The sequence below is a fragment of the Ornithorhynchus anatinus genome, chromosome 7 (assembly GCF_004115215.2).
Source record: "Ornithorhynchus anatinus isolate Pmale09 chromosome 7, mOrnAna1.pri.v4, whole genome shotgun sequence".
NCBI lineage: Eukaryota > Metazoa > Chordata > Mammalia > Monotremata > Ornithorhynchidae > Ornithorhynchus > Ornithorhynchus anatinus.
The window spans coordinates 58,672,998-58,696,591 of record NC_041734.1 but is presented as its reverse complement, the minus strand read 5'-3'; the positions used below and the strand labels follow the sequence as shown (position 1 = coordinate 58,696,591).

General features: G+C 47.7%; 1 protein-coding gene across 4 annotated transcripts in view; it reads left to right on the top strand.

Annotated features, from left to right (window-relative positions):
- The window catches only part of KDM5B (lysine demethylase 5B), an 80,289-nt gene extending 64,634 nt beyond the window's left edge, over positions 1-15,655 (top strand). For all 4 annotated transcript variants that reach the window (XM_029068614.2, XM_029068613.2, XM_029068612.2 and 1 more), the window contains 7 exons: positions 5,268-5,447; positions 6,681-6,839; positions 8,653-9,138; positions 11,899-12,010; positions 12,668-12,822; positions 13,767-14,087; positions 14,630-15,655. In XM_029068614.2, coding sequence (XP_028924447.1) covers positions 5,268-5,447; positions 6,681-6,839; positions 8,653-9,138; positions 11,899-12,010; positions 12,668-12,822; positions 13,767-14,087; positions 14,630-14,767 — 1,551 coding nt within the window. In that variant the 3' untranslated portion in view covers positions 14,768-15,655. The remainder of the gene's footprint in view (positions 1-5,267; positions 5,448-6,680; positions 6,840-8,652; positions 9,139-11,898; positions 12,011-12,667; positions 12,823-13,766; positions 14,088-14,629) is intronic.
- Positions 15,656-23,594: the final 7,939 nt, after the last annotated feature.

The following is a 23,594-nucleotide window of genomic DNA, read 5'->3' as shown; positions in this document are numbered from 1 at the left end:
ATAGATAAAGTGAATCTCCAATATTTTGTGGCCCTCATTAAGTATTCCTATAGTCCAGATAATTGCCCACTCCTTTCTATACAGTGAGGACAACTGGAGACCTACATACACTCATCTTTAGCATTCAGGCTCACAGACCGGTTCTTGAAAATGCTTTTTTCTTTGGCTCATCTGAACTGAAGTGTTTGGGCAAGCAGTATTTTGAGAAGCAGCATGGCCTAGTAGACAGATAAAGGCCTGGGAGTTGGTATTTAATTCAGATTCCTTCACTTGCCTGCTGTTTGACCATGGGCAAATCAGTCAACTTCTTTGTGCCTCAGTTTCTTCATCTGTAAAATGGGGATATAATACCTATTCATCCTCCTACTTAGGTTGTGAGCCCCATGAGAGACAGAGACTGTGTCCATCTTGATTATCTTACATGTACCCCAGTGCTAAGTACAGTGCTAAGCTTAAAGTCAGTATTTAACAAATAGTGATAAGTATACAGTGTGGAAGATATTGGGAGAACCAGGATTGGGCTTGCTTGTGTCCATTTATAAAACACATTTGTTCTCCAAATTCTGGTTTGTGCAAGAAGATATATCTTAAGGAGCAGAATCATGTTATAGGATCAGATCCCTCCCCTTGCCTATTTGACCTAGAAAAATGGGAATTTCAAACATTTCTTAACCTAGTTTAGGATAGTGAGGAGGTGGTAGGGGGTGGGAATGAGGCTGATGAACTGATTCAGGTGCCTTAGACCCAGAACAATGATGTGGGTAGGGCACAAAACCCAAGAAATGCACACAGATGAGGTGTGCCTACACTTCAGGAGGAAGTGACCGGAAGACAGAGGCTTCATTAAAGGACACACCCGGGGTTAAATCCCTAACCCCACGCATTAAGAATGCCAGGAGCCTATTGCAGACAGAAATCTACAATCAAATTGTTTGGGTCTAATCTCGTGAAAGCTGATGGGGAAATGTAGGAATTTACTGATGGAGGTAGCTCCAGTAAATTTACGAGACAGTAGTCATTCTTAGCGTAGATTCATCAGGTGAAATATATAGAGATAGATATATAGATCTACATATATGTATTTGTGCCTCACAAGGAAGAAATTTTAAATTGGGATAGGGTAGGATTCGATTTTACAACATAGCAATCAACCAGGCTCTCTGGCCTTAACTGATCTTGTTTGAGCAGCCTCAATTAGTGTACAATCTCTCATACATACTATGAGATGGCTAGTTGTACAGAGCAAAGCAAGGATTGATGGAGAATGGAGGTTTTCAGGCGTGGAGCTGCTATTTTCAAAATTTATTTTAATTAGGCTTAATCACCCATTTACTCTGAAATAAGCCCAAATTCCCACTTCTAGCTCCCCACTTGATGAGACCTTGGGACATTTGTTGTCATTAGCGTCATTAATATTAGACTAGATAATATAGTACTGATGGAAGAGATGGACAATATTAAGTATTTACCCCAGATTAGCAGTAGTTTTGAACCTCCGATTGCTTGGGTCAGGCTGACCAATTTATCACTTCACCCGCATTAAGTGAGTTCTGGTAGTACTTTTGAATGATCAACAGAAAACTAGTAATGGATACAGGAGAGAGAAGGCTGGATGATATTGTTAGCCCAGAGATACCATAGCAAACTGTATTGGTTTCTTCTAAAAAAACCAGCTCCCTGGGAGCAGAGAATGAGGACAGAAGCCATTTGTCGATTATATAAATGTATCTTGTGTTAAGAACAGAAGGATTCACCAAAAAAAAAAAATTGTGGAAGAAAGCAGGAGGTGTAAGCAGTTTGGCACAGTGTTCAGACTTGTTTGTAACTAGTTTGTCTTGAGAATGTTCTTCAGTGTGCCTTCAGGAGACAGCTGGCAGTGCACCTTGAATAACTGAATAACAGCCATCATTTGTGCCTTAGCTCATTCTGCATTCCTTAACATTACATTAGGCTAAGAGAGGAGTGGATGGTGCGGACACTGGCTTGGTACTAGTTGAGAATACATATTTTTTAAAGTTGTCTCGTACATATGTAATTTCAGATTCAGGCTGGAACTAGGGCTCCCTACCATTCTGCCTCAGTTCGGCCTTTTTAATCAGAAATTGGGCATCTTTGGTTACAAAGCCGTAAAGCAGGTTTATCATTTTAGTGTCTCACAGATCAAATCAACCTACGTAATTATTCTAACAATTTGCCACCGCTCAGGGGAGGTAAAATGATTCAGGGATCTTTTTGGCTTGGGTTGGATGGTCTTCTTTTGGGAACCAGGGACACATCTCAGTCCTGAGATTGATTGTAATGCTAGTGCATTCTGAACCCTGCTAATCTTCATGCCGGGGCATGGAGTGCAAATGAACACATAAGCGTGTGGTGGTGTAGCTTATTACCAAGGGGAGGTAAAGGTTTTTTACGTGTAGGACCCATCTGAGGTCCAAGTGATCACACCATAGTGCCAGTATGGGGCTGTAGTGCCATGACCTCACAGGCCGTTGCCTTGGTAGCTGCTGGGGTTTCTGCTGCCCATTGAGCCAGCTATTCTTCAGGATTCCCGCTGAACCCGTTCACTTGAAAGGATGCCCTATGTGATTCTTTGGTCAGAAACCTTCACCACTGATGGCACAGTGCCAGTAGACAGAACTGAAACTAGAACCCAGGTCTTTTGATTCCCAGTGCAGCCTAGTGGAAGGAGACTGGGGATCCAATTCCGGCTCCATCACTTGTGGCTCAGTTTCCTCATCTGTAAAATACCCATTCTCCCTTGTTCTTAGTTGGTGAGCCCCTTGTGGGATGGAAACTGGCCAATCCAACTATCTTGTGCCTACCCCAGTTGTGTAGGCTCAGCCTTTGGCATTTAAGTAGGTTCTGTGCTTAAAGTGATCATCATCGTTATCATCTTTCCACTAAATCAAGAGTAGGGCTTCTGTAGAAGGTTAGTTGGTTTAATGTTCTTGGTGAGTATTTTCCAGTGTGATCTTGCAGATTGGGCGCCTGATTCTGAGGGGCCCAGCTGCAGTGTGTGTCAGGTTCAGCAGGAGGTGAACCATCTGTGGGATAGTTACAGTGGTATGTGGTGAAAACCCTCCTTAGGGGAGAGGGCCATTTTTTCCTCTGACAGTTTGAACTTTTACAAGTGAAGACTTGACAAGTCCTCTCTCTATTAAGTGAGATTTGAGGTTTAATCCTTTCATTTAAAAATAGAATCGACTGGAATTCCGCCCCCCCCCCCCCCGCCCCGACTCCCTTCCTTCCATCACTTTTAACCCGCAAGGAAAAACCCAAGTATATTCAGAAAGGCTAATGTTTCATTTTGAGCGTGGGGGTGTGAAGAGAGGGCAGGGATTTAGACCTGGTGGTGGAGATAGGGATTGGGCAGAGACAAACTACAGTTAACCACTAGGTTGGAAAGTCTTGTGGGTCTTCTTAGCTTGATTGGAAACTCTGAGGTCTTATCACAAGTGCCCCTGTGATGTGGGCACTCTGCACTCTTACCTGCTCAGTCAAAGGCCCCCTCAGACAGGCCTCTTCCTCCCCTTTATTTCCCAACATCTGGTGGGAAATTCCAGTCTTCCCAGCATGTTCCTGAAATCACAGCTGGGCCCCATGCCCTGAACATTTTATACTGTTCCCTCTTCAACCCTATCGAGTATATATGGGCGAGAGCCTGGGTGCCTACTTTCACCTGGTTAGCTGAATGAAAAGTTTTATTGGGTTTCTGCCTTTTGTTGCAGTGGCACAACACATTTTCCAGAGCACCTCGATGTTGTTTCGTGTCCCAGTTTCTTTCTTTGTCAACTGAAGAAGTAACTGTTGGTGCCAAATAGCACCTGAGCCACTACAGGGTAAATAAGGAGACTCTGGGGTTTGGAACTGGGGCACCAAAATTTTTTATTTCTAGATAATTGGTTCCCATCGACCAAGCTTCTCGGTGATCTGGGGCAAGGAGATATGAGGCCCCATCATTGGTTCCCATCGACCATGACTGAAAGCTTCTCGGTGATCTGGGGCAAGGAGATATGAGGCCCCATTCACCTCAGTTCTAGTCCTATGACATGAACGCCTTCCAAAAGCCCTGCGCTGCAAAACCCCATTAATGGCAAGCCGGAGGGCCTTTCACCAGCCAGTCTGTCAGTGAGCATGAACCAACAACCTAACAGACCAGGTATTTCCAACTTTTTAGAGACACTCTGCCCCTGTGGTCTAAGGCTTTCAGCAGCAGCCCTCCCTCTCACCACCCACCTTCACTGTCTCACACTACAAAGGGTATTGAAGCTACATCAGCAGCAGCAGAAGGAAAGCAGGTGACAAAAGCAACCCCTTCATTGCCTGCTGCTACCGCTTCTTGCTGTTTTCCCCCACCCGCCCTCCATCCCCATTCCAGTTTTCTGTCCCCAGGACCTGCGAAGATGGTGGTACTCTTTACAGGGCTCTAAGAGCACCCAGATTTTTCAGAACCCCCTGTAGCAATCTCTGGAATAGACTAGGGAGGTCAAATTATTTGCTCATCTGAAATGGTTCTTATTGGGTCACAGTTGAATATCAGCTGAAAGGATGGGGTCAGGTTTGTTGTTCTGAGTGAGGTGGTGTCGGCTATGATAGTCTTTGGCTGTGAGGGTGTTTGCTGTTTAAAGTTCTTAAATTGATGCACTTAAAAGGTGTTCATGTGCTTTCCTACTATCTGAATGCCATGTGTGAGCTATAGCAGCATGGCCTAATAGGTAGAGCCAGAGGACCTGGCTTCTCATCCCAGCTCCACCGGTTCCCTGCTGTTTGACCCTGGGCAAGTCACTTCACTACTGGTCCTCGGGTTCCTGTTCTGTAAAAATGAGGATGAAATATTTCCCTTCTTAGAGTATGAGCCCCATGTGGGACAAGGACTGGGTCTGACCTCAGTGCTGAGTATAGTGCTTGGCACGTAGTGTTCACTTAGCAAATACCACAATTCTTGTTTTTATTGTTCAGGAAGAAAAGAGTTTCTTTACATCTTATTACCCTCTTGTCAACAAGGGATGCTGTTCCCAGAAGTCCTTGAAGAGAGCATCTCTCTGGCAGTTTGCTGGGAATTAGCAGAACAAAGACTGTTTCCAGTATTGTCCTCCTAATAATTTCCTGTAGGACTGTGGAACTGGGTGGGAAGTTATCTTATTAGGACTGACTAGTATTCAGACTCTTCTCCGAAGATGAAATTGCGTGGCGATATGTGTAGCCTTAAAAACCCCTCCTACACTCCCGACCTGTGTTTAACACCTACTGTTTTTGAATTGTATCAGGCTGGAGGCCGAGTGCCCGTATTAGACACACTCATGGAGCTTGTGTCACGAGGTCGATCTATCCCAGTTCACCTGAATTCCCTGCCAAGACTGGAGTCCCTGGTGGCCGAGGTTCAGGCATGGAAGGAGTGTGCTGCCAATACGTTCCTGACCGAAAACTCACCATATTCTCTTCTGGAGGTAAGAGATCTGAAGCCAACTTGCTTGTGAACCTAATTGACCTACCTGCTTTTTTATTTGCTTTCATTTTCTGTTTGCTTGTTACGCATACTTTAGAAATGTGTGCATGCCACTGATCTCGGGAAACAATTGCTTTGCCTTTAATGCGGACAAACTCTGAGTGTCTAATTTTTAGTAACACTGATGAGCCCAGGAAGGAGAGAATTGAGGCTTTCTGTAGGCTCATTAGCCTGGACATGCATGTAAGTAGCTGCAGTCATAACTGGAATTGTGGTCGCCAGGAAAGGGAACCGGCCTTCTTTTTATTCATTGCCAAATTGAGGTAGGACTTAAAATTCAGCCTATGAAAAGAATGTTGGTGATAGGTTGGTCAAGGGAGGTTTGGCCCCTGCTGAGTTGTGTAGGTCAGAGCTCTCCCATTTTTTTTGGTTGGGAATGCATCCAGTGAAGCAGCTTGATCCTAGTAGTAGGAGCTTGGGGCTGGGAGTCGGGACACCTGAGTTCCAGTCCCATCTCTGCTGCTGACCTGCTGTTTGACCTTGGGTGACTCACGCAGTCTCTTGTTGCCTCAGTTTCCTCATCTGTAAATGATAAAATACCTGTCCTCCCTTTCCCCTCCCCCACACTTAATATGGCAGGGACTGTATTCCATCTGATTGTTCTGTATCTATCCCAGCACTTAACACAGTGCTTAGACCTATAAACACTTCATTAACACTATTGTAATTACAGGAAGGGGAGTCAGTGCCTCAGTTCAGCTCGTTTTTACCTTCGCCCCACCTTCCTCCTTCCCCACCCACCCCTCAGAAGCCCAGGCTGCTCAACCTGTGCAGCGTTGAGGTCGTGGTTTGTTGTGCCTCCATCTTTGGTTTCTCATTGTGCAGGCACATTCCAAAGTTTGGGAGCAAGCCTATGTGTGTGGGGATATCAAAAGTGCCTGTGATAAATTTCCAGTTCCCTGGATTTTTGGCTTCACTGTGCCTGCATGGACACGTTTTTGAGTTGGGGTACATTACCAGATTAAGGGACGTGAAATCAATCAAAGGGAATAGTTCTACAGGGAATTTGTGAAGGAGCCCACCTCCCTGGTTGGGAAGCACTGATCTAGGTCATAAAAGTTTCTCCCTGAGGATTTCGTTCCCCAGTTGGCCCACAAGTCATTGGCTTATTCTTTTCTTGGGGCTGGTAGCTTGGAGGCATTTCACCAACTGTTGTGCTTTGGCTCTTTTCTAGGTGTTGTGTCCCCGATGTGATGTGGGCATGATGGGATTGAAAAGAAAACAGAGGAAGTTAAAGGAGCCTTTGCCAAACGGAAAGAAGAGAAGCACTAGGCTGGAGAGTCTAAGCGACCTGGAGAGAGCTCTGACTGAAAGCAAAGAGACGGCTTCAGCAGTATGTATTCTTTTCCCCTGGTCTGGACTTGTTTTCCCCAGTGATAAAATGGAGAGATGAAAGGTGCCCCTCCTCATCCGTCATTCAAAGAAGTTGGGAGGACAGATGAACTCCTTGGGGGATACATACTTTATAAATGCAAAGTAGCATCAACAGTAATAATAATACACGAGAATCAAGGGTGTGGGCTCTTGTTTTTGCCTGCTTTGCGAGGGGAAGGAAAATCAGTGCTTTCAATTTCAGTTCTCCTTTCAGAATTTCCAACTCTGCCACTCTTCCTTCTCAGTCTAAAGGAACCATTAAACTTGAGCGCTCTCAGCTTTTGACTCAATATGTCATTCATTAGGTCCTATGCTCAGTGACATGATTCTCAGAATTAAACTTTGGGGCTTTTTAAAACCGAAGGGGAGCACAGCTAGCTCTTCAGGGCAGGAGTAGGGAGAGAGGGCAGTTGGATAATGGAGTTTGAGGAAATCCTGTCTCGGAGTCAAACATCCATCAGCTTTCACAGTATAAAAGTGCTACTGTCATTAAGATATCTGCCTTCGTGGAACCCTGCAGCAGGCAACCTCCTAGGAGCAGCATGGCTTAGTGGAAAGAGTACGGGCTTGGGAGTCAGAGGACGTGGGTTCTAAACCCGGATCTGCCGCTTGTCTGCTGTGTGACCTAGGGCAAGCTGCTTCTCTTCTCTGTGCCTCAGTTACCTCGTCTGTGAGCCCCATGTGGAACAGCCTGATTACTTTGTATCTACTCCAGCGCTTAGAACAGTGCTTGGCACATAGTAAGTGCTTAAATACCATTATTATTATTATTGTTAATAATAATAATTAGAACCTCAAGTTGAACACTTTAAGAAGCATCTGTCTCAAAGGCTAGCCAGTGAAAACAGGCATTTTTTCCAGCACCATGCTAATGGTCAGCTGTGGAGAGTCAGTTTCCTAGTCAATTTTCTATAGTAAAAAGAATATTTGGCTGTGTTGGGACATTTCTGAACCCCCAAGAATTCTGTAGGCATATCTCAAAGGTTGCTTTCAAACAGACACTTCATCATCAGTGGTATTCATTGAACACTTACTGGGTGCAGAGCACTGTACTAAATGCTTGTGGGAGAGTACCACCAAGTTGGTAGCCACGCTCCATGCCCACAGTGAGCGTACAGTCCAGAGCGGGAGACACATTAATATAAATAAATATTGTCCCTCAACTCTGTCAAATAAGAATACATCCAGGCAAGAAGAAGGGAAGTTGGTGAGTGTTTTTCCTTCCGTGAAAAGTTGACGTGAGTCCCATCACCTCATTGGGTAATGCTTATTTTGCACTAAGAAGACTGGCACTAAATCGAGAGCTTTCTAAGCCAGGATCACCTAACGCGTACCGTCCAGTAGCCCTAGGTTTTAGACTGCAGATGCATAGAAAACTGAAATGAACCCAACTGAGTACCAAAGAAAAGTCGGGCGAGAGCCAGGTTCTGGTATCTACTCCCAGTCAATACAAGGTTTTATGATAGCACCTCTCTTTTCAAGGCAGGTGTGACTTGTACACTGGGGAAGGACCATTTATTTAGTCAGTGATGGCATCGAGGATGAGGTGGAACTTTAAGAGGCTTCCAAGAAAATGGGAGGTATGTGGCCAAGTGGCAAGTTAGAGGATTGGAATGGCAGGGAGAGGTCATTCTAGAGCAGGAAATTGAATATGTGAAGCTGCTTTTTTGTAAACCAAAGTGCTTTCTTCCTCCCCGCCCCCCCATCCTAGGGCTGAGATGAAAGGGTCTGTCCTCCCATAGAATAAATCTCTGGTTGTCCCGCCCTTCCAGATGGCCACTCTCGGGGAAGCCCGTTCGAAGGAGATGGAAGCCCTGCACGCCCTGAGATTGGCAAACGAAGGGAAGCTCCTGTCACCTGCCCAGGATACAGAGATGAAAGTCTGCCTGTGTCAGAAAACACCAGCCGCGCCCATGATCCAGTGCGAACTCTGCCGGGACGCCTTCCACACGGGCTGCGTGGCCGTCCCCAGCATCTTGCAAGGACCCCGTGTCTGGCTGTGCCCCCACTGTCGGAGATCCGAGAAACCCCCATTAGAGAAAATCCTGCCCCTGCTGGCCTCCCTGCAGCGCATCCGTGTGAGGCTTCCCGAGGGAGACGCGCTGCGGTATATGATCGAGAGAACCGTGAACTGGCAACATAGAGCCCAGCAAATGTTATCTTCAGGGAGCTTAAAATTTGTACAAGACAGTGTGGGGTCGGGACTGTTGTACAGCAGATGGCAGGCGTCAGCTGGACAGTTGCCAGAGACAAACAAGGTGAGTCTGGACTTTGAGCAGGGATGACCGGAGCCCACCGAGCCACGTTTAAGTGGTCGTCCTTGGGTGTGGCGGTGGCGTCTCCGGAATACTTGAATGGCTTACGCTCCCGAGTCGTATGTCCTTCAGTCGGTAGCATTATACCGCGCCCCTACCGTGTGCAGAGCACTGGATGCGCTCGGGAGAGTACAGTAGAATTAGGAGACGTGAGCAAGTGCCCCCAGGGAGCTCGCGGTCTGATGGAGGAGGCGGACCCAAAATTAAATTTCAGATGAGGTAGGGGTACGGTGTCAGGTATGTGTCTGGGAGATGTGAATAACCAAGTGCCTCAGTGGCACAGCGGGGCCGAGGTGACAGTTGGGAGGGTGGGTAAGATGGGATTGGAAATGAATCGGGGAAGACCTCATGGAGGAGATGTGATTTCAGAAGGGCCTTGAGGAAATTCGGGGGAGTGGGATGCGGGAGGTAGAGGAGGAAGGAGTTATAGGCAGGAAGGAAGGACATGAGCTAGTAGCTGGTGGCAGCAGAGGAGGAGAGCAAGACTTCCAGTGATTTCTGAGTTGGCCTTAGCATCCCGGTAATGTTACCGGTGCCGTGGCCCGCAGCACCCGTTCTCGATGTCCGTCGGGTTACCGGATTGTTAATGTTTACTTCTCCTGGATGTTGGATGTTCCCCATAGCAGGCTCGCCATGAAGCAGGGATTCTCAGAATTTTCCAGAGATGGGGGTATTAGCTCAATGGCTTAGGTATTTTGCTTAAGAAGGTGGTTCCTTTTAATCTTTTTTCACAAAGGCCTCTGTCATCTGTCCTCTGCTTATATGCTGAGTTGTAAAATAATTTCGATCTCCTTTAAGCCGTGTATTTTATTTTTTTCCCCAAGCTTCCTTTCATCCCCACTGAGTGGGAATACCATGAAGACCCTGCCCCACTCTTTTCACGGGAATCCTGAGTGCTCCTTTTTACCTTTTGGGGAAAGGATACTTCTGGGGCCCCAAATGTTCTCGAACATCGGATGGAGAATTGTAGTCAAGGATTAAGTGCTATGCAGAAAAGCTTGTCTTGTCCAAGCTCAGTTCCTGAGTGTTTTGGCTTTGAGGCCAATGCTAGAGGAAGCAGCCTGGCCTAGTGAATAGAGGAGGGGCAAGAGAGAAGGACCTGGGTTTTAATGCTGGCTCCACTATGCGTCTACAGTATGACCTCAGACGAGTCACTTCTCTGTGCCTCATTTACTTCATCTGTAAAATGGGGATTAATACCGTGAGCCCCACGTGGGAGGTGGACTGTGTCCAACCTGATTAGCTTGTATCCACCCCAGCACTTAGTTCAGTGCCTGGCACATAGTAGGCGCTTAAGAAATACCATTTTTTTAAAAAAGCAGCTGCCAGGAAGTAGTACAAAGACAAAGGGCATTTGTCCCTTTCGGTTGCATTTTCCCAGTCCCTTGGAAGAACTTGAACTGATATTTCATTAAAATACCACAGCCATGTCCCCTGTGCCCTTGTGAGGTTGTCTCTCTACTTTCCAGAGACCACAGTAGGTCCATGGTCACCCAGTAAATCATCCTTGAGATCAAGAGAAAGGAAGAAGCCCTGCAAAATCTTTGCACTTCTGTTCCTCCTCTTGCTAAAATGAGTATAGGTCATTCAAACTTGAGTTTCAGGAAGATTCAGGAATGGTACACCTAGCTATCTTTTGCCCTCTTCTAGCGTTTTTCTTTTCCTTTTTCTCTGCTCTCCATCTTCTGACAAGGCTTTTAAGTTCTTTCCCTCTGACATCCCTCAGACAGGCTTTCAGAGGTGCTCTATATCTGTATGTTTATAACTCTTTCTTCCCTCAGGCAGTTGGGTAGCTGGGAGAGAAATAAGCTTTAAGGTGATCAAAATGATTTTAAACCTCAGTCGAGCGAGGTTTAAGATCATCCTCTTTGGGGTCACCCTGACCTTTGGATCTTGCTCCATGCCCATGGGGTGTGCTAAGAGCTTGGTCTTTCAGATAAAGCAGTGGAAAAGGGCAACTGGCAGCTTCAGATCACTCCAGTGGCGATTACCACCCTTGCCTTCAGGCTACTCTACCCAAGCGGGTAGAGGGGAATATTCTAATAAAGGGTGGCTTTGGGGGATTGGCGAAGTATGGGAGATGGGAACAGGGGCAAAAGCCTTTTGCATCTCTCCTTGTTCTGCAGATCTCAAAGCATCTCTCTTCAGCTAATTGCTGAAAAGCAAATTGCTTTTTAGTTGTGTAAGTCTTCAGGGTGAAATGTGCCCATTGGTCAAGGAGTCTCATGGCAAAGGGAGTACAATTCATTGTGAATCAAAATGCTCCCTATTTAAGAGGTTAGGAACCACGTAGCTACAGTCTACACCCTCCCAGGAGAAAAGCAGACATAACAGAGTTGCCCTGCAAAAAGCAGGGACCCTAGAGAAAACTACTTTAAAGTTACCTCCATGGTGAAAGATGAAAGTCAGGGAGATCCGCTCCCTTCAGCGACTAGTTAGTCCGTCGATCATATTTACCGAGCACTTACTGTGTGCAGAGCACTGTACCGAGCACTTGGGAGAGGACGATAGAACAATAAACAGACACATTCCCCGTCCACAACGAGCTTACGGTCTCAGATTCAGGGAGTAAGGAAAGCCAGCCTCCTCTGTTGTAAGAGCCGACGTCACTCTTTAGTTGCCAGTCTAAAGTTTCCATCACCACCAGGCTGGTGTGGCCACCCTGACAGACTCCTAAGTTACCGAATGACTTTCTCCCTGTAGGTGTCGCAGACCATTGGGGCCACATCCTTCTCTCTGCCCCATGACTGGGATAGCCGAACCTCATATTTACACTCTCCGTTTTCTACTGGACGAAGCTGCATCCCCCTCCATGGTTTGTGCTCTTTGCTTCACCTGGGGTGGGGCACGGGCTGGGGGAGATCGAGACATGGACATGATGGGTGTAGAAAGGACGGCCTCCCACTGAAATGCCGGTCCTTCCCAGGTATTGAGGGCCCATTGCTAGAAAGAATTGGTCTGAGTGGTTTGCAGGTGGCCCCTTTCTCTGGGATGTAATGGTTAGGCCAGACCCCAGGAAGCCCCCAGAAGGGATGTATTACCTGGGCTAATGGCTTGCCTTTTCCAACAATCAATCAGTGGTATTGAGTTCTTAGCAGGTGCAGAGCTGTACTAAGCACTTGGGAAAGTTCAGTATAACAGATTTGGCAGACACATTCCCGGCCCGCAACAGGGGCCCTGGTCTCCAAGCCACATTTGGGTTGGGATCCTAAGGGCCAAAAGTCCATTGAAAGCCTTCATTCCTGCCATATCCTAGAGACTAAGCTGTCCGCAGAGCCACCAGCGGACAGTGAAACCCTAACCCTCGTCCTTCCCCTTACCCGGGTTTCTGCGTTCCCCTAGTGGCCCACCCAGCCACAATTCTTGCTAATGCTAAGCCCAAGTTCCTACTTGTCCTGAAGCAGCTTCTCTGGGGAGGAAGATGGAGAGTTTAGGGTGACCTGGGCTTGATTTCTTCTTCTTCTCCTCATAGGTATCAGTCCAGAACTGGATGAACTGATGATGGAAGCCCAGTTGCTCCAGGTGTCTCTCCCTGAAATTCAAGAACTCTACCAGACCTTGCTCACCAAACCGAGTCCTCCTAAGCAGAGTGACCGCAACTTCCCCGTTGGCCTCACCAGTGAGAAGGCAGGTATCGGGGAGGCTGCGGGGACTTCTGGTGGGGCTGCCGGCGGTTGCTGTTTTCCCCGGTGATGAAAAGTAAAAGGGGTGGGGAGAGGGAGGTCCGTTGGAAGTGGGGCAAGGATCATCGCCTCCAGCCACTTGTGCACCATCTAGGGCTTTCCCTTCTCTCTGGTTGTGTTGCCCCATGTTTGGGGTGAGGAGGGGAAACCAGTCCGTGGTACCGCTTTTCATTCCTTTTGACCAAGGGTTGATGCTCTTGGGTATTTTTTTTTTGTGTGTGTATGTTATGTGCTTACTATCTGCCAGACACTGTACTAAGCAGTGGGGTAGATATAAGGTAATCAGGTCAGACACAGTCCACGTCCCACTTGGGCCTCCACAGTCTTAATCCCCATTTTACAGATGAGGTAACTGAGGCACAGAGAAGTGAAGCGGTCACACAGCAGATAAGGGCCAGAGCCGGGACCAGAACCCAGGTCCTTCTGACTCCCAGGCCCATGCTCTATCCACTAGGCCATACTGCTGCTTGGGTAGAATGAGGATTTGGGATTCTCTGGATTTCAGTGATTCAGTCTTTTGTTAATGGTATTTGTTAAGTACTTATCTGCCAGGCACTGTTGTAAGCTTTGGGCTAGATACAAGGCAAACAAGTTGGACACAGTCTCTATTCCACATTGGGCTCACAGTCATAATCCCCATCGTACAGATGAGGTAACTGAGCCCCAGTGAAGTGATTTGCCCAAAGTCACACAGACAACTGGTGGAGTTGGAATTAGAATTAGAACCTAGACTGACTCCCAGGCCTGAGTTCTTTCCACTAGGCCTTGCTGCTTCTCCAGGCTCGGTTAACACGAGAGGGATCCAGAGCCAAAAGGGGCTGTGTCTTTGTTGTTCCACGTGGCCACCGTGGGCAATGGAGTTAAAAAGATTTTTCCTCCTCTTTCCAGAGTGACTGCTGCCGGGGGAAGCGGGATGGGGGCAGCAGTCTGGAGAGGAAGCTCAAGAGGCGCCTAGAGAGAGAGGGCTTGTCCACTGAGCGGAGGGAGCGAATGAAGAAAATGCGGACCCCCCAAAAGAAGAAAATCAGAATGGCCCACTCGAAGGACATGAACGGTCTTAAGCTCGAGAGAGAGCGGGGTTACGAACTGACCCACTCCAGTGAAACCCAGTCTCTGCCCTCTGACACCTCCTTCTCGGAGCAAGAGGACTCTGAGGATGAAGACGCCATCTGCCCAGCCAGGAGCTGCCTACAGCCAGAAGGAGATGAGGTCAGTGAGGTGTGGGCACTAGAGGACATCCTTCCCCTTAACTCAGAAATCCCGTAAACTAGACCTCACCGGGCCTCTCTCTCTTCTGCTATTTGCTCTGAGCTGCGCTGAGTCGATGACTGGCTTCCTCCCTCCCCTCCTCCGACTTTTCCCGCTCTCTTCATCGTACCCCGTAGGCCTTTTATCAACGAACTCTCTCTTCCTCCACTCTGTCCTTCTCTCCCTCCTTCCAGAGGACCGCTCTCATCTCTTCCTGTCGCTAAGGAGGTGGGAGGGATGCTGCTGTTAAGTTCTCTTGTGTGTCTTTATAACGTACCGCAAGGTGGAATGGTCCGGGCACCTCGAAGAACGGCTCCGACACCGCGCCTGGCCAGCGGTCCGCTCGGCTCGTTCGGCCCGGCCACTGCTGCCGGAGTTCCCGGTGGCCGGAGGTCGGTCGTAAACGGGCCAGACTCTTCCGAGAGCGTGACTGCCGGCCCGCCAACTTGCCCGGCAAACACGTTTCCCTTCTGAACCCCCGTCTCCCTGCTCTTTGTAACTAGGTGGATTGGGTCCAGTGCGATGGCAGCTGCAATCAGTGGTTTCATCAGGTGTGTGTTGGTGTTTCTCCAGAGATGGCAGAGAAGGAAGACTACATCTGTATGCGTTGTACTCTGAAGGACGCGCAGAACCGAAAATAAAAATAACATTCGCCCACCTTCCCTGCCTGTGTAATTCAGGACTCCACTAGAGAAGATTTCTGCAATTTCTCAGCAAAGCTACGGGACTGGTGTTAGAACCAGGCTGTAAACGGTGCTATTTCTATCCTCAAGGGATCATTTTCCAGAACTCTTTAAAAAAAAAAATACACAGAAAAACAACAAAAAAATTTTTTGACACTTTTTGTATTTTTTCCCTAAGAGCTGTTTGTGGTTGTTGAGGTTTGAAATGCTGACTGTTTTTTGCAGGGGTTTCCACCAATTTGGAAGGCATTGGATGAAGCTGGCACCTTCTTATGTACAGCATTAATCTGACTTTTGGGATTTGCTGGCATTTCAGCCCAACTCGGTTTCAGTGCCCTTCCAGGCACCAGAAAATCCAGTAAATCCTCTTTCGAGGACTCCTTCCTGTTGACTCTGTTACCATTTTTGAAAATTTTAGTTATTTTTTTCCCCATTTCGGGTTTTTTTTTTTTTGGTTCCGATTTTTTTTTTCCCCAAGGGGGCGGGGTGGGGGCGGGGGGTGTAGTCTAGGTTTATTTATCTGAGCAATAACTTCTATGTCTGGTTTCAGTGGCTGGAATTAAAAAAACAAACCTTCTGAACAGTGTGGTGCTTTAGCATTCGGTTGATGTACAGAACCCAGATATTTAGGTTCTAGTGTCACTGATGGACTAGTGATGTAGAGGAGAGACCGCTCTGTAAGTAATTGCTACAGCTGTATTTTGGCTTTCTCTTCTTATTTTTTTTGTTTTGTTTTTTGGGGTTTTTTTTTTTTGATTTTTTGGTTTTTTTGGGGGGCGGGGGGGGTAGCGTGTATCCATTGTTGCAGTTTATATTGTGGAATAAATCCTTGGTTATGATATACAATTAAATGCTGGTTATTTAGAGCCCTTAGGATGCAGCTCTGCTCCCCGCCTCCCTTTCCTCTTGGGTCTCACCTGGACAGATGGGGCCGCTCGCTGTGACTCTTTCCACCTAGGCTGTTGTGGCTTGGGCTCCAGTCTGCCGGGGTTGAGTCGGGGCCCATCTGGTAGTCAGTCCAGGGGCCTAAGTTCCTCCCTCTCTTTCTCCCCTACTTCCCCTCTCTCCCTCTTCCTCTCTTTCTGTATCTCTGCCCCAATGCCTCCTCTCGGATGCACCTACTCTCCCCCCCCCCCCCCCCCCCCCAGTCTTCTTGTAATGTGGGCTGTCTTTAAAAGCTACACTACGATCTCTCCCAAAGTGCTGGCAACCGGACAGATCTCTGTCCTGTCCAGTATGAATTTATGAATTGGCCCCAGGGGAGACTCCATCCTGTGAGGCTGTGGGGGAAGCAGGAGTTGGAGGGGTCCCAGGATCCTTGCTAGGTTTGTTAGGGGGAAAGGGAAATTTGCTTCCACAGGGCTAAGCACTTACACGGCAGCTGGGGACAGCATCCCCTCTCTCCTCTTTCCTTCTCTTCCCCTCCCTGCCGGCTACTCGTAGTGCAGTGTGGCCTGTATCCTCTTTCTCACTCTCTCTTCTTTTCAAAGGGGTGTGTGTGGCACTGGAGCAATCTTTCTGGCAAGCAGAATAAGTTCTTGCTTCCTTCCCTATTCAGGCGCTTCTGTCCTTTTAGTTGTTTTGTTTTTTTTCCCATCCATATTCCATAGTCATCAATCTGAGGAGGGTTAGAACTAGTTGTTTGGGATTTTTTTTTTAATTAGATTGTTATGTAGTGGAGATTAAATGTACTAGCCCCTTTATGCAATTTGATTAAATCTCTTTATGAATGACTCTCCAGTTGTCTGCAGTTTTGATGCAGTGGCAGGGACGACTTACAGAAGGGATGGGGGGTGGGGGTCGTCAAGGAGGAGGACCCCAAGCGTCCGTCGAGCAGCAAAGGATGAGGTGCCTGACTCATGCACCACCCCCCTCTCCCCACCCCTGCTCCCCCACCACCATCATTGATAGAGCTCTCCCATCATTTGGGACCAGAGATAGAAGGATGCAGGCATCATCGCTCTGCACTTCTGCTTCTCAAGGTGCCAATCCCAGACTCTCCCTCCGTCCAATCCAGGGAGGTAGGTATCTGAGGAAGTTCATTTCCAAGGAGAAGAAAAGCCAGGTGGTATTAAAACTAAGAAGTTACTGATCCATCTCTGGTGGGCTCTTCACTGTATTTGCAAGATTCAACGCTGGGAGTTCTCTCCAGATGCCTGGAGAGGTGGCACCAGGATCCAGAATTTCAGCAAGACACTGCCCACCACCCTGTCTGTGAATGCAGATGAACACTTGGCCTTAAATCCTGTCTTGCCAATGAGCAAAGCATAATCACCCTTTTTTTGATCCTCAAAACCCATCCTCGGTGCTGTGAATTAGGGGTATCACATCTCTAGGAAGATCACAAATGGCTCTTTCCCCTGCAAATGCCAACCCTTTATATAACAAGGCGGTCATGGAGCTTGAGCTTCTTCAGGTTCTGGATGGTGCTGCCTGCCTGATGCCTGAGTGCTGGGGCCTGTGCTACAGAGACCTGCTGCTCTGCTCCGTGAGCCCCATGTGGGACCCGGACTGTGTCCAACGTGATTAGCTTCTACCTACCTCAACCGTTAGTACAGGGTCTGGCACATAGTAAGTGCTTTACAAATGCCATTAAAAAAAAAAATCCAGCTGCTTTCTTCTTTCAGCCAGGTCTGAGACCAGGATTTAAGAAAATAGCCTGTTGCAGGGAGGTTGGGCTTTGAAGGCACTCAGACCTGCTATACTGGACCCAAGCTAGTTTCCCTTCAGTGTGGAGCAGAGGGAACAGTCTTCTGGGGGCAAGGGCAGGCCCGAAAGTGGTGGGGAAGGAATAAAAGGCATGGAAACCAGGGGGAAAAGAATGGGTTAGGAATGGAGAAATAAATGACAGGGAAGAGGAAAAGAAATGCAAAGCAAAAATAAATTAGGAAAGCACAGAGGAAAGAAAGTGATTTAAGAGAAAGTATTCAGCTACCAATTCTCAGAGTAGAACAAAGAAAGATGAATGATCCAATGGAAGGAAGGTGAAAAAGGGAAATTTCAGAGATGCAACAGAGGATGAAGAAGCAGGAGGGATTTGGGAACGAAAGGGAATGGTGGAGGAAGAGGAGAGGTGTGTTTTTTCTGAGTTAATCAGCGCAAACCATTTCTAACACTGGCCATAGCTGTTTCATCCCTTCCCCCCATATTAGAGGATCCCTGCAGTTGCTCAGGAGAGCCAGGCCAGGCCAGATGAGGGGGGCATGGAGCAATAGTCGCCAGAGGCTCTTGCCCCCTCAGCACTGGCTGCCCTGCCCGACCCTTGGCACTGGGAGGAGGGCCCAGCGCTTGGAAAAAGTGACTTGCTGCTGCAGCCCTTTCCAATGGAGCTGCAGCCCTAGAGACTTTCACTATGGATCTGGGAATTCCCTTAGGTGTCTCTGCCGTCCAGAGGGGCAGTGGGAGAGTGGAAGGGACCACCTGGCTCGGGTTCCCTGGAAAAGTAGCAGGCTTCCCTGTGGAGCTTCCTCTGGCATCGGGGGTTCCAGGAAAGCTACAGCAATGCAGGTGTCCAAGCTAACTCACTTCTGGGAACGTCCATATTGACCTGACCTGAGGCTTATTCATTCATTTGTATTCATTGAGCGCTTACTTTGTGCAGAGCACTTTATTGAGTGCTTGGGAGAATACAGTATAATAGACACATTCCCTGCCCACAACAAGCTTACACTCTACCGGATCCTTGTTCCTGGCCAGGAACTGCCAGGAATGATTTGTACCCCCTTTTAAAAGTTTGCTCCTGGAAAGCTTACCCAATGAGAATTCTTGAAAAGAAGCATCCGGCAGGCCCACAGGAAGAAAAATAAATGCCTTCATCGTCCCCCGCCTCCCCCCAAAATCCATCTGTTGGATTTCTCCTGTGAGAATGTGTGTGAGCTGTGAGTCACTGTGAGGATGTGTGTGAGCTGGGGACTTGAGGAATCCTTTTTGCTGGGCAACGAAAAAGACCAATGTGTACAGTAAGCCAGTGGTTCCCGAGGAATATTTAGGGGTAATGATGGATTCATTGAGCATCTACAGTATGGGATGTTTTCTCCTAGACACTTGGGAAGGCAGGGCAGAAAAACGAGACATGTTCCCTGACCGCAAGAAGATTATGCCCAACAGGGGAAACACAAAAATAAGTTTACCGAAAATGGAATCAGAATAATGAGAGAAGCAGTGTGGCTCCAGGCTCTCTCCACTTCTGTTCATATTTCATGCTGCTTCCCGGACCGTCACCCTGTTCCTCAGTACATGGGTCTTCTGTCTCAATGTCCTCCTATCAGGTGTCCCATCTCCCACTGCTCTGGGAAGCAGTGTGACCTAGTGGATAGAGCACAGGTCTTAGAGTCAGAGGACCTGGGTTCTAATCCCTCTTCCGCCACCTGTCAGCTGTGTGACTTTGGGCAAGTCACTTCACTTCTCTGTGCCTCAGTTACCTCATCTGGAAAATGGGGATTAATTGTATTGAGCGCTTACTGTGTGCAGAGCACTGTACTAAGCACTTAGAAAGTACAATTTGGCAACAGAGACAATCCCTACCCAACAACGGGCTCACAGTCCACCTGGGACAACCTAATAACCTTGTATTTCTCCCAACTCTTAGAACAGTGCTTGGCACATAGTAAGTGCTTAACAGATACCATCATTATGATTACTAAGTGCTGAGGTAGAAGCAAGACAGTCAGGTTGGATACAGTCTCTTTCCCAAATGGGGCTCATGGTCTTAATCCCCAATTTACAGATGAGGGAACTGAGGGAAAGAGAAGTCGAGTGATTGGCCCAAGGTCACACAGCAGACAAATGGTTGAGTGGGGATTAGAACCCAACAGGGCTTTGCCCTATCCACTAGGCTGTGCTACTTCTCACTCTCCTTGATTTGTACTAGGCTCCCTACACAAACCAAAAGGGTCAAGCTCTGTCGCACAGGTTCACTGTATAGTGGAGCTATTGTGTACTTCCAGGGGAATTAGAAGTAGGAAGAATGGGCTCAGTGAGCTGAGCAGCAGGAGACAAAGGGGAGAATTCTCTCTCTCCGGTTGGCACCAGCCCACGGTAACGGGATCGAGTTGAAGCAACATGGATTAGTGGGTAGATCACAGGCCTGGAAGTCAGATGGCCTGGGTTCTAATCCCAGCTCCACCACTTATCTGCTATGTGACCTTGGACAAATCACTCACTTTTCTGTGCTTCAGTTACCTCATCTGTAAAATGGGGATTGAGACTGTGAGCCCCATGTGGGACAGGGACTGTGTCCAACCTGATTTGCTTGTATAATAATAATAATAATGATTGTGGTGTTTGTTACAGTGCTTACTATGTGCCAGGCACTGTACTAAGCCCCTGGATGGATACAGTGTGATTGAGTTGGACGCAGTCCCTGTCCCACATGGAGCTCACAGTCTTAATCCCCATTTAAGTGCTTATATGTGCCAGGAACTATACTAAGCCCTGAGATACAAGCTACTTAAATTGGACACAGTCCCTGTCCCCCATGAGGCTCAGTCTTAATCCCCATTTCCCATATGAGGTAACTGAGGCGGAGAGAAGCTAAGTGGCTTGCTCAAGGTAACCCAGCAGACAAGTGGTGGAGGTGGGAATTAGATCCCAGGTCCTACTGACTCCCAGGCCTGTGCTCTAACCAGTAGATCACACTGCTTCTCAACGGGCCATTCACCCCAGTGTTCTGTCTCTGCCGGGGCAACCGAAGGACAGCTGCCCTCCTGGGTCTGACATCACCTGGAACTTTCACACTCTCATTCATCCAGAGCTTTTTTTGCATACATTTGAAGGAAGAGGCAGGTGGGATTTTCCATATGCTACAGATAATAATTTTGGTATTTGTTGTGTTTACTATATGCCAAGCACCGTACTAAGTGCTGGATAGTAATTGTGGTATTTGTGAAGCTCTTACTATATGCCAGGCACAGTAGTAAGTACTGGGATGGATACAAGCAAATTGGGTTGAACACGGTCCCTGTCCCGCTTGGGGCTCTGTCTCAATTCCCATTTTACAGATGAGGTAAGTGAAGCAGAGTGGGGAAGCGACTTGCCTCAGGTCACACAACAGGGCAGAGCTGCAACTTGAACCCAGGAATTGACCACTTAACATTCCTAACTTTCTCTCTCCGAATCGGCTCGGACATACATTCAATCCGTCTGAAGTAGCCTTTCCTTTTGTTGTTTTGAACCCATCACCTTCGCGTTTCTATGTATATCCCAGTATGGATATACGTACCAGCTACGTTTGTCCCAGTGCTCTGGGATTTGGTGAACAATTCCTGTTCCCCCGGCCCACTCTCTTCTCTCGCCTGTAAGCTCCTTGTGGGCAGGGAATGTGTCTAACCAACTCTGTTATATTGTACTCTCCCAAGAGCTTAGCACAGTGCTCTGCTCACAGTAGGTTCTAAGTAAATACCATCGACTGATTGATGATTTGATCAACTTCAGTCATGCTCCCTCTCAGCCTCCTCTGTCCAAAAAGATCCCCTTTTCACCTCATGGGAGAAGTCAGGGAAGCCAATCCGGTCAGGGAAGTTTCCACCCCAGTGCTTAGTACACTGTCTGGCACATAGTGCTAAACAAATACCACTATTACTACTATTATTACTACCAGTAATAATAATAATTATTATTACTCTAATGGAAACCAGATTCTCTGAAAGTAGGTGCAGGTCTTGTCAGAGCAACGGCCATCCATCTTAGGGTGCTTGGTAAAAGCTTTAGGCTGGCCTGCCTCATCTGAATTTCCCTTCCCACCTGTCTCAATAGGATAATCCAATGGATAGTATTTATTGAGTGCTACTCTGTTTAGGACACTCTACTAAGATCCTGGGAAAAAGCAATAGGGTTAGACGTGATTCCTGCTTCAAGGAGTTTATAGTCCAGCAGGGGAAAGAGACCCTAAGATAAAGGTAGGGGCAGGCAAAGGAGGTAAAGCGTGACTCAGTGGAAAGAGCCTGGGCTTGGGAGTCAGAGGTCATGGGTTTGAAACCTGGCTCTGCCGCTTGCCAAGTGTGTGACTTGGGGCAAGTCACTTAACTTCTCTGTGCCTCCATTACCTCATCTGCAAAATGGGGATTAAGACAGTGAGTCCCACATGGAACAACCTGATCACCTTGTATCCCCCAGCGCTTAGAACAGTGCTTTGCACTTAGTAAGCACTTAAATGCCACCATTATTATTAAAGAAATATACACAAGTGCAGTAGTGAGGTGGACAGGGAAGTGGATACCCAAGTTCTTAGGTGACAAGTGCTGAAGCAGTAGTTGGGGGGTTATAGAGTTGGGGGTGGCTTGAGGAGAGATTAATCAGGGATGGCCTCTGGAATTGTGATTTCAAAAGGGCCTTGAAGGTGGGGAAAGCAGGGGTCTTCCAGAGGGGAAGGGGGAGGCAGTTCCAGGAAGAAGGGAGGTGTGACCAAGAGATCCGTGTTAAGAGGAAAGAACGAGGCATGGGCTTTGGAGGAATTAAGAGCGTGAGCTAAGGTGTAGGGGAGAGGAAAGAGGATAAGTAGGGAGGAGAGATCTGATTAGGTGCTTTAAAACACATGGCCATTAATTTCTGCTTGACGTGAGAGGAATAGGCAACCATTGGATGCTTTTGAGAAGAAGATATGGGCAGAAAGATGTTTTCAGAAACATATCTAGGCAAAAGAGTCAAGTAAAAACCAGCATGGCCCAGTGGATAAAGTACAGGCCTGGAAGTCAGAAGGTTTGGATTCTAATTCCCTCTCCACCACTTGTCTGCTATGTGACCTTGGGCAAGTTACTTCCCTTCTCAGTTACCTCATCTGTAAAATGAGGATTTAGGACTGTGATCCCCATATGGGACATGGACTGTGTAGTTTGTATCTAATACCCCAGTACTTAATTCAGTGCTTGGAACATAGTAAGTGCTTAACAGATTCCGTAGAAAGAAAGACTCTAGACTGTAAGCTTGTTTATGGGCAAGGAAAGTGTCTACCAACTCAGTTATACGGAACTATCCGAAGCACTTAGTACAGTTCTCTCCACACAATAGGCACTCAAATACCATTGTCAGTTTGGGTTCGATTCAACCATTCCATCTCCTCACAATCCTCTTTTCCCCCACCCTGGGAATGAATCTCATTCTCTGCCGAGTTTGGAGAGAAAGATTTAGAGAGAGGAGAGAATTAACTGAAACCTAAATCTGTCCCCAATCTGGATTAATCCAAAACTGGGGGTCCTCGGGGAACATCCTAGATGAATCAGAAAGTACCTCCATTTCTTTGGCTTCCCCAAAGTAGCCTAGATACCGTATTTTCCCGGGTATCGGTCGCCATCCCCTCACCGCCAACCGTTCGATGTTAGGGCCAACGACCCGACGGTGAGTGCAGAGCATCTGCCCGGCCCGCTCCGAGATATCAACCACGCAAATCAGGGCAGTTGTCACATGAGTCATCTGCTCTGCTCCGCTTCGCTCTTCTATCCTCAACCCAAGCTGGCTCGGAAGAAAAGCTTGTGACTAATCTGCTCCCGGGGAGGGGGCCAGTCCCTGCAGAAGGCCCAGGGGATGGCACTTGAACACAATGAGTTTTAAAATTTAAGAGACGGAATGGGCCCTTGAATCAGTGCCCAACTAGAAAGCGGAACATGATGATGATAATTATGGTATTTATTGAGGGCTTACTAAGTGCCAAAACATTTAGCTGGGCACTGTCCCCGAGGAAACCGGCGTGGCCCAGTGGATAGGGCACGGGCCTGGGAGTCAGGTGGACTGGGGTTCTAGTCCTGGCTCTGTCACTTGTCTGCTGGGTGATCTTGGGCAAGTCACTTAGCTT